The sequence below is a fragment of the Mandrillus leucophaeus genome, unplaced genomic scaffold (assembly GCF_000951045.1).
Source record: "Mandrillus leucophaeus isolate KB7577 unplaced genomic scaffold, Mleu.le_1.0 Scaffold36, whole genome shotgun sequence".
Lineage (NCBI taxonomy): Eukaryota > Metazoa > Chordata > Mammalia > Primates > Cercopithecidae > Mandrillus > Mandrillus leucophaeus.
In genome coordinates, this window is record NW_012103809.1 from 625,154 (window position 1) to 639,869 (window position 14,716).

At 43.5% G+C, this 14,716-nt stretch overlaps 1 protein-coding gene across 1 annotated transcript in view; it reads left to right on the forward strand.

Annotated features, from left to right (window-relative positions):
- The first annotated feature begins 6 nt into the window (after window positions 1-6).
- The window catches only part of DSP (desmoplakin), a 45,493-nt gene continuing 30,783 nt past the window's right edge, over window positions 7-14,716 (forward strand). The window contains exons 1-3 of the mRNA XM_011989686.1: window positions 7-223; window positions 12,978-13,080; window positions 13,799-13,860. Of these exons, the coding sequence (XP_011845076.1) occupies window positions 54-223; window positions 12,978-13,080; window positions 13,799-13,860 (335 nt within the window). The 5' untranslated portion in view covers window positions 7-53. The remainder of the gene's footprint in view (window positions 224-12,977; window positions 13,081-13,798; window positions 13,861-14,716) is intronic.

Below are 14,716 nucleotides of genomic sequence, written 5' to 3' on the forward strand. Positions count from 1 at the left end.
GCCCGCCTCGCTTATGCCTCGGCGCTGAGCCGCTCTCCCGATTGCCCGCCGACATGAGCTGCAACGGAGGCTCCCACCCGCGGATCAACACTCTGGGCCGCATGACCCGCGCCGAATCTGGCCCGGACCTGCGCTACGAGATGACCAGCGGCGGCGGGGGCACCAGCAGGATCTACTACTCGCGGCGCGGCGTGATCACCGACCACAACTCGGACGGCTACTGGTGGGTACCTGCCCGGAGAGCGCGGGCTGCGGGGCGCGCGGGACGAGGAGGGACCTTCCTCCTCTGGGCGACGGGGAGACTCGAGTCCCGAAGGTGGAAAGGTTTTTTGCCCCAGGTCCCGAAAGAGCTTCCTGGCCGCGCTGGGAGCAGGACCCGGGTGTCGTGACGCGTGCAGGGACAGGTTGGCCCTGTCCTGCGAGCGGGGACTCGGTCCTACCTTTCTCCCTTCCCGCGAGCCCGGGCGGGTGGTCAGAGGGGGCGTCGGGCCAGCGCGGGGCTGTCCCCTGCCTGCCGGACCCGGCTGCAGTCGCCTTTGTCCCAGCCCGCGAATGGGAGGTCAGGGGAGGTGGGCCTGCGACCACAAAACCCAACCTCTCCAACCGTAATCAATGTAAAAGAGGAAAGGAGCGGGGCCCCGGCACTATCTGGTGGCCGAGTGGTGCTCGGCGCTCCGCGGTCTTTACCCGCTCACCCCCAATCCCCGGTAACCCCGAGACCACAACTGCGGCGGTTCTTGGACTCCTCGGCCACCCGAGGACGTTTGTATGAAGGCTGCACGTCCGGGCGGCGCGGGGTCCTGTCCCGAGGAGGCCCGGCTTCGGCTTCCCCTGTCCCGCAAACGAAACTTGTCCGCCGAGGTGGCTGCCGGGCCCGGCGCTCAAAGTTCGGCGGGGACTTGCCTGTTCCCCTCGGTCGTCCGCGCCGCAGCCCCGCGGGCGAGCGCACCTGTGGCCCTGCCTCTGAGCCTTTTGTTTCCTCCTTTTTAAAAACACCGGATGAAAGACCCCAGTGTGCCTTGGATCGCAGAGCGCCAGCCGCGCATCTGCTTTGATCCAGAATGTGTGGGCAGTGGAGTGTGGGGGGGAGGACGACGCTGGGGGCCCGCCCTGGCGCAGGTGCCCCGGGAAGACCCCCCACTGAGAGGGTCAGCTTCTCCGGATCCTCGCGGAAACAGACCGAGGGCGTCGTTTGGGTGGGTGGGGAGAGACCCTGTCCCAGGTCTCGGGAGCTGGACTCTAGATGCCCACGTGAGCGGTGCGCGTTTTGCAGCCCGCGCCACCTCCCCGCCCCCTGCTAGTTCTTCCCACGTTGGGCTTTTGGGAAAGAGGCTGAGCGTCGGGACGTTATTTACCAGGCGTTGTGGCACTAGGCCTGGGAGGAGCAACCTGAATGCGCTCCAGGGCAGTTTTGTTTTGCAAGCAGTTTTGAAGGCAGGGACTACTCGAGTTGCAACCTGTTTGCTGCTTGGATTCATTTATTTCTGGAGCATCCTGAAAATCTATTTCACCTGTTTTTTTTTTTTTTTTTTTTGAGTTAGCAAAGAATTGTCTCAATCTTGGGAGTTCTTTGTTTCCTGAACAAAATGTGTTTGGGGATTTCCAGGGAAAATGTGCCAAGCAATAGGAGGAATGAAAAGTTGGGTTTTCATTACATTTGTTTTAAAATTTTGCCAGCCATTTAAATCTGAAATTTAAATTTTCTCTCGCAGTCCTCCAGGATTTGAGACGCACATCTATCCTTTAAATGTGCAGGTTACACATAGTTTAAATCCAAGTCAGAATGGAATGTGAAGGATTCTTTAGCAGCTCTTTTTGGCATTTTTATGAACCAAGTATTTATTTTGATTATTATTTATAACTATGCTTTTGCTAGCTGGATTTCTTATCTTTTAAATAGACAATAATCAGTATTATTAATCGAATATTTCACTCCCTTGGTTTCTTATACCTTTTGTAGAGAAGTAAAACTTTAATAAATTAATTGGTTAATGAACTGCATCAAGATACATGTTTTGTTAGGATTCCTCACTGAAACATTTAATTTTGGGCAGGCTCCACGTTTTTTCATCGTGTAGTATCATTTCTTGTGTTCTGTTTTTCCAACTTAAAGCCTACTTATAAAACTTATCAAGTCTCCCATCTCTGGGAAGGGGAAAGAGACCCAAGTGAAAAATTACCTGACTTTAAGGAAGGATGTTTTCTCTCCTCGTTAATGTTGCTCTGCCTGGCAGCAGGGCGTCAGGCTCAGGGCTTGAGTTGGGAGGCGGTCATTCTTTCTGGGGATCCTGGCAATGGAGTTTCCTCCCGAGCCTGTCCCAGCCTGCAATGGTGCTACTGACTACAAAATCGCCCACAAATGCTGACTGCTGCGTTTTCAAATAATAGCGACTGGCTGAAGACAGGGCATGTCGCAGTTTTTCTGGTGGCATTCTGGTTTTGTGTGGAGGGATATGTTTGGCCGTGGCATGCACTTTGTAGAAGCAGGGTGCCCTCTATGCCCAAGGGAGCCACTGCCCTCTGCTAAGTGAATGATGATTAAGAATTTCATAAGTATTTTTCTGACCGGAAGATTTTCTAAATAAAGGTTTTTGTGGTTTTCTTCTTTTCTTTCTTTCTTTTTTTTTAAGCTCCAAAACTAGTATAAAAACTATTGGTTGACTTTAAACTCATTTATTTCAAAAACTGCTATTTATGGCTGAATTATTAATAGATTGGTGATTTTCGAGCTGAGTGTTTTGTATTTAGCCCTTCCCTAAATAAAGTAATTTGAATGTGTAGAGGGCCCAACTCTTAGTTTTCCTTTGAAAATGACTTTAAAACAGCTCTCTCCCTCTCTCTGTCCTTTCCACGAACAGCACTTACCCATTTTTAGGACAGTATTAGATCTCACTGTATCATAATCCCCTTTTTTCCCCTACCACCCGCCTGTTCTTTGTGTCTTTATTTCAGATTGAATTGAATCTGCAGCTACTTAATTTTGTTAACATTTGGTACATGTTACAACCTTGATAATGAAATAATAGACATGTACATGTCTTGAAATGTAAATTTTGGATTCTTCTTGGATAGGATGTTATATTAATACTGTTTTCAATTACAGCAGAATTACTCTAGTCTTATTCCTGTCATTAAAACAAATTACAAATCTGTAGTGAAATTTGTTATCAAAGTAACAAAGCCTCACAGTTAGATCTTTCACCCATCAAAGGGTGGATTTGTGGGAGGATTAAAAGCAGAAAATAGTCATTAAGCTTCAGAAATATGTGGTTATAATATTAATGCTTATTTTTCTTCAGATCTCATGATTTCAAAACTGAGATACATGTGATCATTATTTCATAAACATTTTAAAGTTAGTCTTAAATTAGGTTTTAAGAGAAGCTTATTTCTTACCATGAGACAAACAGGTCCATTTGCCTGAATTTTAGAGCAGGGGGCCCCTAAGGATCTCTTAGCCTAGGCAGAAACCCCACATGCACACTTTAGAGACAGGAAGCTGAGGACGTGCCCAAGATCCCAGAATCCACTTATGGCTGGGTTGGCCTGAGGACCCAAGGATCCTCACCTTGGTTTTCCCTTCACAGCCTGACTTTTAGAATGGACAGGCCTGTAATTACACCATGAAAGTATCTCACATTCCATTAAGTCCTTCATTCAGCAAGTGTTTACTGAGCATCGGCTGCACTCTGTTGTGTCAGGGGAGATCGAGGTGGAAATCTATAGTCTTGAAAGGAGCGTAGGCCCTTCCAAGGATAAGTACACGAAGACTAGCACACAAAAGCGGAATGCCCAGGAGGGGTGTACATGACTTCAGAGACGTCACAAGGAGGTGAGAGAACATCTGTCGTGGGGGCACTGGGAAGACTTTATAAGGGAAGTGATGTGGAACTGGACTTTGGAGGATTTCAGCTGTGTCAAGATGGATGGGCAGAGAGCCTTCCGGGGGAGAGAAGAGCTTGAGAAAAGTCTGCGAGGCCTGTGGAGTGATCTCCTTTTTGAGCATTCGCTCTGAGCAGGGAGGCAGTAAGGTGAAAGGAGGAAGCATCCTCTTTGACCAAGGCATTCGAAACCTTGAATGCCCTGGAGAGGGATTTGGATAGGCAGAGGGAAGCTGGTGCAGGTTTTCACTGAAGCCATTGAAAGTCTCTTCCATTGGAGGAGCAGGGAAGTTAGACGATCATAACTGAGCTTCTGGACTGCTTAGGCATTGGCTTAAGGAAGCCATTGCACCAGTGAAGGAGGGAGGGAATGAAAGTCTGAACCAGGGTGAGGGCGATGGATGGGAAAGTAGGTATTGCCAAGGTGGAGTGACAGCTTCAGCTAAGAATTGGATGCGACAGGCAAGGGAGAGTCTGAGAAAACAGGCCCAGAGCCCGAGTGACTCATAGCATAGATAGTCTAAACGCTTTTCTGGGAAACGATTGCAAAGCAAGATCTAGTTTAGCTTAGTATATGGCAGGTAACATTTACATGATTATTAAATTTAACTTGTATATTTTATAAAAATATCAGGTCTGTGGTTAATAATAGTTACCATTACCCGGCAAACACACGGTGATGTGCCTGGTATAGTACGTTTGTTATCTCAAGCCTCATAACAAACTTCCCAGTTTACAGATGGGAAACTGAGGTTAAAATATTTAAATGACTTGCCTAAGGTCACACAACTAGTTAAGTGGTTAAGCTAGATTTGAATCCAGTATACCACAAGGACCCAAGAGAAGATTAAACCTGCAGTGTGAGAATTTACCTTTTCTACTTGCAAACCCTTTTCGATCTGAGTTATTACTTATTTGGATCTGTTGAATTCCTCAGCCTGCATTCCTGTGAAATATTTCATAATCATTGTATTCTTTCATTAATACTCTTGTAGAGTTTCTATCTGCTTAGGAAAAAAGAAACTCAAGTTGATTCTGCATTAAGCCAACTAATTGTTAGTCAGATCTATTTAATGGGACAATACAGCTTTCAACAGTCATTTTTTTTTCTCTAAATATGGGCATAATTTCATTGTTCAGGTAATGGAAATGTCTTGGAAAGGGGAAAACTGCTGATGCCCCTGATGCCTCATGCCGACTTCTCAGGGTGGAGCAAAGGAGGGCTTGGGTGTGAGACTTGGGGAGTGTGTCTTGACTCTCAGCTAACCAGTCTTTCCAGACCAGGAGGTTCTAGAAGGAGTGGTTTCAGTCTGGAGGCCTTGTTGCTGCAGCTGGGAGCAGTGCCACACCCCTTGATTTTCTCCATCTCCCTCCTGCTGGGCTGGTCCCAGTGGCCCTGCCACTTGAAAACGTTCAGGTGTGGTTCTGAATTTGAAGCCATGGCCCCACAGATCCCAAGACTCAGACATGAGCTGCTCATTTGGGGTGACATCTTGTAAAATACTAGTGCAGTCCAATAATGTATGCCTCGCCACCGACACCTTGGGCTGGAAGGGCTCATGAATGTGAAATCTACATTTCATGAAAATGAAGACAGTTTAGTGAGAAGCTGCAGCAAACAGATCTAAGGTTCTGCTTGGAATTACATTTTGTTTGTTTGTTTTGAGATGGGGTCTTGCTCTGTGGCTCAGGCTGGAGTGCAGTGGCATGATCATAGCTCACTGCAGTCTTGACCACTCAGGTTCAAGTGACTCTCCCACCTCAGCCTCTCGAGTAGCTAGGACCACAGGCATGCGCCACCATACCCAACTAATTAAAAAAAATTTTTTTTTCTAGAGACAAGATCTCACTATCTTGCCCAGGCTGGTCTTAAACTCCTGGGCTCAAGCAATCCTCCCACCTTGGCCTCCTAAAGTACTGGAATTACAGGCAAGAGCCAGTGCACCTGGCCTTTGAATTTTCTTACCCTCAATAAGTTTCTTTCGTGCTGTTAAAGTGTATCACTCTCTATGAATTGTCTCAGTTATATTTGAGTCTTGTAAGGAACCTTAGGAACTCCTGAAAATACCTCACACTTAATACCCAATCCATTACTTCCTTCTCCTCTTTCTCTTTTTTTTCTTTTCACCCCACCCCCATTTTGCTGTGGGACATCCTTAAAGTTGTGGACTGGGGCAAAGACAAAACACAAAAATGAAATTTCAGCTGGGTGTGGTGGCTCATGCCTGTAATCCAACCCTTTGGGAGGCCGAGGCAGGTGGATCACAAGGTTAGGAGTTCCAGACCAGCCTGGCCAATATGGTGAACTCTACTAAAAATACAAAAATTAGCCGGGCATGGTGGTGTGCTCCTGTAGTCCCAACTGCTCAGGAGGCTGAGGCAGGAGAATCGCTTGAACCCGGGAGGCGGAGGTTGCAGTGAGCTGAGATCGTGCCACTGCACTCCAGCCTGGTGACAGAGTGAGACTCCATGAAAAAAAAAAAAGAAAGAAATTTCAGAACCATAACAACAGCAGCAGCCTCCGCAAGTAAAAGCTATCTCCGCCTCTGCAGTGCCCCTCTGAGCCTCACCTCAGCCCCAGGATGGGGGTGTTCTACCTGTCCTTGAGGCAGAAGCTCCAGGCACTGCCAGTGGATGTCACTTTAAGTTGCTCAAGGTCACTGGCTGTATAACTGGAAGTGGCTGAGCTGGGCGTGGACTCCAACTGTGCCCTACTTCAAAGCCCTTCTGAAGTTAATGATATGTGATCAGTTTTCCACTACCCCGCAAACACAATCTGCCAAGCACTCAGTGTGAAAATCAAGAAAACCGCTTGGAAAAGAAGCAGAACTTTTATTAGAGAACTGTTTCTGTAGCTCCTGGGCGAAGACAAAATGCAGGATCAAAGGAGGCTGCCTTTCTAAAATCTATAGAGAAAAACATCCACCATGTTTGTTCACTGCTGGAGTGGGAGTGGGGAGGGGACAGCTGTGCTCTCTGGTTGAGCTTTGAAATCAGGGTAATGCGATGAGCCAAAATATCTTCAGATCAGTCTTTTGTTTGCCTTGTTTCTCTTCCACTTTACTAAGCCAAACAAACATGCATTAAGTACCTTTTGTGTGCAGAACCTTATGTTGTTAGGTTAAGTGTTTGCAGGAGTCCAAGATGACTAAGATGTGGGACTTTGCTCTCCAGGAGCACGTAGCCAGGTGTGTATAAACTAATGCAAGAGAGGAGAGGATGCATAGGTGTGATATGGAAAGCTCTATGCAGAAGGCTGTAACTTTTGAAGTTTTGAACTTTTGAAGTATGGCTAACACGGCATTTCAGCTGATGTATATAGAGGGTGTTTAATGAATTTTTTTTCTTGAGACGGAGTTTCGCTCTTGTTGCCTAGGCCGGAGTGTAGTAGTGGTGCAGTCTTGGCTCACTGCAACCTTTGTCTCCCAGGTAAAACCATCTCATCGCAACCTCCCATCTCAGCCTCCCAAGTAGCTGGGACTTACAGGCGTGCGTCATCACGCCCAGCTAAGTTTTATATTTTTTTTTTGTAGAGATGGGGTTTTGCCATGTTGCCCAGGCTGATCTTAAACTCCTGGGTTCAAGCAATCAGGCGGCCTCGGCCTCCCAAAGTGCTGGGATTACAGGCATGAGCCACGGCGCCCAACCTTGTCTTGTATTTTTAAAAATAATATTTTTGGGAACACATGTAAAGCTAATGCCTTAGGACAGCTAGTTTTGGAGTCCTATTTTTAAAGAAAATTTTTTTCGAAGGTAGTAAAATAAAACCTTGAAATCTTGGTAATACTGTTCACACATTCATGTGGCCCGTCTTTGGATTAGAATGCAGAACTTGTTTTCTTTTAACCACCGGTGAAGGGCTCTCTATGCAAATATTTGGAACCCTTTCTTGTTTAAACAAGTTTTAGCATGAACTTTAAAAAAAATATGTGCAGGTAGGTTCTTTGTAGTCTGACTCATTTATCTCTCAGAAGAGTTAAAAACTTTTAAGGATGAGTTATTTTTTTAAAGGGCACCTATTACTTTGGTTTAGAAGTCAATATTCTTTTGATAAATTTGACCCAAATGAGTTATTTTCTTTTTCTTTCTTTTTTTTTTTTTTAAAGGAAAGCACATGACATCTGCCATCTTCTGTGCCACCAAAATCGGATTTAAAAATTGAACTTCATGGCTTGTTACTTTAGTTCGTAACATGATTTGAAAATCTCTTAACCCCTAACACCCATATGTAGCAGTATTAAAAATTTCTTTGAGGCTAGGGGTTTAAAAAAATGTTTATACACTTGTTAGTAAGTACATCATTTTAAAATTATTTATTTATACATAATAGAATTTTGCATTTTTCCAAACTGTACTATATGAATTAAATTTAATTCAATTACCATGAATATATTTATTTACCATGAACTTAACATAGACATTTGTATTATTTTCAGTAAGGAAGAATGACTTTGGTGGTTTCCTAAAATTGAGTTACAGAATGAATGAGGTAAAGAAATCTTACATACCATTTAGCCCAACAGATGGAGATAGAAATTTCTGAGATTAAAAAAAAATCTAAAATTATGTGGTCAATAAAAAACACATATATATATATAATCTGACTTAGAAGGGTTTGAATTACAGCTTTTAAAAACATGCTTTTCCTGGCCAGGTGCGGTGGCTCACATCTGTAGTCCCAGCACTTTGGGAGGCCAAGGTGGGCAGATCACTTGAGGTCAGGAGTTTGAGACCAGTCTGGCCAAAATTTGGTGAAACCTTGTCTCTACTAAAAATACAAAAATTAGCTTTGCGCGGTGGCAGTGTGCCTGTAATCTTAGATATGTGGGACACTGAGGCGGAAGAATCACTTGAACCCAGGAGGTGGAGGTTGCAATGAACCGAGATTGTCCCACTGCACTCCAACCTGGGCGACAGAGTGAGACTCCTCAAAAAAAAAAAAAAAAAAAAAAAATAGGCATGTTTCCTGAAGCAAGCTCTCCTGGCTCTTGTGCTGAAGAATCCATTGCTACACATACAGCTGGTGTCTGTCTGACATCAGCCTGACTCGATGGGTCGAAATCCTTTCCCCAGACTTCTTCCCTGTTAAGTACAGTGAGTTCTGTGTGGATTCTTCACTGGGCTAAAACAAGCAAACTGACCTGTCAAGGTGGATTCCCTATACCTTAGTTGGCCTGAGTCTCTCTCTGTCTTGTTTTGATGGGCTGAGTCATTCACGAGGTGTATACCTAGTTCCCTTTCTCGCCTCAGTCTGTTTCCTAAGGGAATTCTTGGCCACACCTAAGACTGAAGTTGGATTCTTACAGATGAAAGATAGAAATAGACCTTGTTTTAAGGATCAGATGCAGTCTTGAAAAGTTGTGTATATGATGAAATTTGGTTAAGCAGATCACACTTCCCAATAGACAAATAGTGATATCAAAGATTCTTTATTTCATTGTTCCAACACTTTAGCTTTTTATTTTTTCAACCCTTTAAAGGATTAGATTTTTGTGCATTCCCCATTCCTATGCAGTTGTTAATTTATGTACTAACATGCCATGCAAAACATTTAAATGTTTTAGTGGATATCAGGAACATATGAGACAGGGCGCAGTGGCTCACGCCTGTAATCCTAACACTTTGGGATGCCGAGGCGGGCAGATCATTTGAGGTCAGGAGTTTGAGACCAGCCTGACCAACATGGTGAAACCCCATCTCTACTAAAAATACAAAAAAAATAGCTGGGTGTGGTGGTGCATGCTTGTAGTCCCAGCTACTCGGGAGGCTGAGGCAGGATAATCACTTGAACCTGGGAAGCGGAGGTTGAAGTGAGCCAAGATCGCACCACTGCGATCTGGGTGAGAGAGCAAGACTCCATCTCGGGGGGGGGGCGAGGGGAAAGAAGAACATATGGAAATCCTTTAGAAAAGCACGAAGAATTTATTTGGTATTATTAGCAGCATATGAAGTTACCTGTTTTTTTTGTTTTTTTTTTTAAGTTCAAATATGGGTAGGCAAGGGGAGGCAGGTAAGGTGTCTTCTCTTTATAGGATGCCAACTGATCTCTAGAGAAATAGGAATGTCTTCTAAAACTAGGGGGGAGGGAATTAAAACATAGAGAAAACCCACCAATGTTTTAAGCCAATGTTTGGTTGCCTTACCTCCTTTATCCTGGATGTAATTCATTTCTAACTGTTGTATAACTAACTAGTCTAAGTTCTTGGGTAGAAAGAAGCTGGTGAGTTTTCTATTTTGTGGTCAAATGAATTTGGTCTCATAAATTCACTTTTAAAAAGGTGTATGTACACTTCGGTGCATTCATTCACAATTGTGTGAATAAAAACATTCACACAATTCGGTGCGTTCATTCACAATTGTGAATGAACAATTGTGTTTGTCCTCCCTGTCTCTGTTTTTTAATACATTTTAATTCTACAATAGTTTTAGATTTGTAGAAAAGTTACAGAATAGTACAAAGTTTGTGTGTACCCTCACCCAGTTTCCCCTGCCTCCATCATTTTGTTTTCTTAACAGCTGGGGTTTATGCTGTGTTGCCCAAGCTAGTCTTGAACTGCTGAGCTGAAGCGATCCGTTTACCTTGGCCTCCCAAAGTGCTGGGATTACAGGCGTGCCCCACCCTCATCTTATAGCTCAGTTTGTGATCCTTTTTACAGCAGCACACATTATTAAATCATTTAGGAAACTCTGACTTTCCATTGTGCTAAGAGACAGCTCTTTCATTTATCTGCTTGGAACTGGCATTCTTTGTGGGAATCACCCTTGGAGCCAAATTGCTGAACAGAATTTCTTAATGTTTCAGAATAAAGGTATTCCTATGTCCCTTCAATAAAGAAAATAAAAATAATTACACAGGACCTTCCTAATTTTTTAATTCATCCTAGGGTTCTAAGTGAGGTTGCCGGGTTTCTTAATGTTTTCCTTTGTCTCTCGAATTTCTTTCCTCTGTTTTATAACAGGTATGTTTTGGAAGGTGTTCTAAGTCAGTTGGAATTCTGTACAAGTTAGGACAACACATGTGATCTTGCTTATATCTCAGCAGTATGAGAAATGGACCTCATTTCCTGTATAATCTGGAGTGGAAGACAGAGACTGGTTGCGTTGGTGATGGGTGGGGGCAGTCCTGGTTTTGAGAGGTGGATGACTCTGGCACCACCTCACCTTTACCTGCCTGGAGGAGCCTGTGTCTTCTTTGGGGAGTAGTTCCCAGGGAGGTCTGGGCTCCTCACCCACATTCATCTAGTCCTGGCTTGTTGGGGAGTCTTGCCTGCAGGGAGGAACCCCAAATGGGTGGCCAAAAAAGAAAGTGCTTTCCTATGGTGAGACAGTGCAGGCAGGTGCTGCGAAGAACTCCCACATTACTGTGGTCTTATCCCATCTATGCATAATGCAGCCATTGTTTGTCAAACTTTTTTTTTTAAACGGTGAAATTCTTTAAAACACACACATACACACACACACACACACACACACACACAATATCCAGTTGGTTAGACAGGGATCAGGTAAAAGCAGGCTCAGGCTAGCCGTGACTGAAGGACTGGGTAGGAAGAGCCAATTTCTTGTAGCACATCCGTGAGGACTTTTCACAGATGTTAAATAATCACTTGGTCTGCTTTAAACGTCTCTGAAACCAAACTACAGTGGGCTGTGCTGTGGCATAGTACATCTTGGTAGATTTAAAAGCCAGATTTCGGTTATGCCTTGCTTGAAGAGCAAATGAAACTCTGTCATCTCTTTCTTTAAGATACAGACCGTCTGCAACATTTTTCGTCAACACCACTGTTGTTTTAAGGTTTCTTCTAGGAGTCTTCCAGAAAAGTGCCTCATTTGGAATGTACATTGAATGAGCTTCATTGTAGAGAAAAATAGGTATTCTAGGAACATCTTGAAAGGAGAATGGGTTTGTTTTGCAATAAAGATAATGTATTTAAATTTTCCATCACTTTCTTCACACCATGATTTTTAAAAAACCATTATTGTCTTTTACAGGAATTACAGAATATATATATATATATATATTTATTTTTACAGACAGGGTCTCACTCTGTCACCTAGGCAAGAGTACAGTGGTGTGATCATAACTCATCGCAGCCTCCAACTCGTGGGCTCAAGTGATCCTCCCACCTCAGCTTCCTGAGTAGCTAGAGCTACAGGCACGCATCACCATGTTTGGCTAATTTAAAAAAATCTTTTTTTTTTTTTTTTTTGTAAGACATGGTCTTGCTATGTTGCTCAGGCTGGTCTCCAACTTCTGGACTTAATCAGTCCTCCTGCCTTGGCCTCCCAAGGCACTGGGATTACAGGCGTGAACCACTGTGTCTGGTCAATACTTTTGTAGTGTAAGCTTTTTTCTCCTCTCCTACCTTTCCTTCAGCCAGACTTGCCAGTGAAATCTTCATGCTCTGTGTCTGACACCGTGAGGTCTTCCTGCAGAGGGACTTGTGGTGTTGGGGACTGTCATTAGGGACCGCTGTGGAATGAAGCAGGAGTGAAGCTGAAATAGCTCTGTGTCATTGTCATTGCCGGAAGTGTGTTTTTATAACTCAAAGAGATATATGTCTGGATTGGATCCTGGACCTGGGAGGGGAAAACTTGCTGTGAAGGACATTATTGGGCTAATTGGTGAAATCTGAACAAGTTCTATTAATTGGAAAATTGTTCGTGTCAATTGTGAATTTTCTGATTTTGATCATTGTTTTGTGGTTATATGTAAGTGAATGTTTTTATCCTTAGGAATGATATGCTGAGATATTTGGGGGTTAAAAAGGCATGTTTATTCTCAAATGATTCAGAAAAAAATAATATGTATACAGAGATACACACATGCTGAAATATTTGGCGGTAGAAGGGCATGGCTATTCTCAAATGGTTCAGAAAACAATAATATATACACATCGATAAATACACACACATCTCTGGAGAGTGGAGAAGGGGGATGAAGGAAACATAAGACAATGTTAACAATTGGGATTCCGGGTAAAGGGTCTCCCAGGAGTGGTTTTGTCCCGTTTTTGCAACTTTTGCAAGTTTGAGATTCTTTCAGAATTGAATTAAGCTATTTTATGTCTGGTTTATTTGTGTTTGCCTCCTTAGTCAAACCGGCACGATGTCCAGGCACCAGAACCAGAACACCATCCAGGAGCTGCTGCAGAGCTGCTCCGACTGCTTGATGCGAGCAGAGCTCATCGTGCAGCCTGTAAGCTTTCTCTGTTCCCATCGCTTCTCCCAAAGCCTCGGCCACACCCAGCTGTGCTCCGGTTAGCCTCTGCTGCCCAGGGCCACCCTGTTCGCTGACCTCTGTCATGGAGTGTTTAGAGATGCTGTTTTTCAGACCAGACCACAGAGAGATGTGTGTCTTCTTAACCTATTTGTAATGTTGGTTTAACAACGGGAACCAGCTTTCAAACACTTCTCCGTCGTCCCCCAACAAATGTTTACATTACAGATTGCCACCTTTTTGGAAATAAAGCAATTTATGATTTACGTGACTTTTTGATACTTTCCATTCTGAGAAATGCAGCCTGGCATGTTTCTGTGCCTGGGCTGGGATGGATCTTCATGTGCACCATCAATTTAGTATGATTTTTTTTTTTTTTTTTCAGGGAAAATGACTATATTGAGATAACAGTTCTATCCAGGAAACAGAAAAATGTGGAAAAATAGGCAGTGGAAAATTGAGGAGAAATGGTAACATTTGCGAGAACCTTGAGATGTTTCTTGAGATAACTGAGACATCCTAGGATCTCATCTAATCCAGATTAGAAATCATGGAGTTCGTGGTATTTGCTGTGTAAAGTCTTCATTTTAAAACACTAGCATTCACCTTTGCTCCAAGTGTGCTAAAAACAGAATAGAGAATGGTGGGGCCGTAGCCATCTTTTCTATCCCTTTCCTCAGTTACTGAATCTTTTCAGCGAAGTCTCCCTAATGCTGACATCGGTATCAAGGTTACATCTGGAATCTGCCTCATTACAAAGTACCCCTTTTAAATAACCTACATTTGAAACAGATTTTAACCAAATGAATTTACTGGTTCTATTTAGATAATGTTTTAAGGTTCTAATTTCTTAATTTAGATACTGTGTGGGTTCTAGTTCTGAGTTTCTTTATCCAATTAAAAAAATAATGTCACTTTAGTCCATGTTTAGAGATATTTGGGGCTCAGCAAGCTAGCTTGGCTCTAGTTCTAGTTGTTTCGAGTGTCTGATTGAAACATACTTCTTGAAATGTTCCTCACAGTGGCCCAATTCCTTTACAAAAAACAAAATAGTAGAACCAGTGACTTAATAATGAACACACACACACCAGTCGTGTGTAGTGACTATGGATACGTTTTACATGGAGCTCTGAAAATTTGCATGGCCTCATGTTCTCAGTTTATTTTTACTTATATGCACCAACGTGCAATAAAAACAGGTTAGGGAAATAGTGTCACATTTGCTAACATTTCTGTTTAGAGAAATGAGGTTCATTTGGCTAAAGCCAAGTAAAGGCAGTAGATAGAAAATTCCAGAGAATTTTGCTTCAGGTGGCACTGAAGCAGAGGAGGAAGCTTTCTGTTTTTGTTTTTATTTTTCTAAATACAAAACCCTTTTTAAATTTTGAAATAGTTATAGACTCATAAGAAGTTGCAAAAATAGTACAGAGGGGTCTCTACTCAGTACCCAGCTTCTCCCAGTGGTGACATCTTATATGATTATAGTCATCATCAAAACGAGGACATTGATTGGCCCAATACAGTTAACCAGGCAGAAGCCTTCTTTTTAAGAACTAAAACATTGGCCGGGCATGGTGGCTTACGCTTATAATCCCAGCACTTTGGGAGGCCGAGG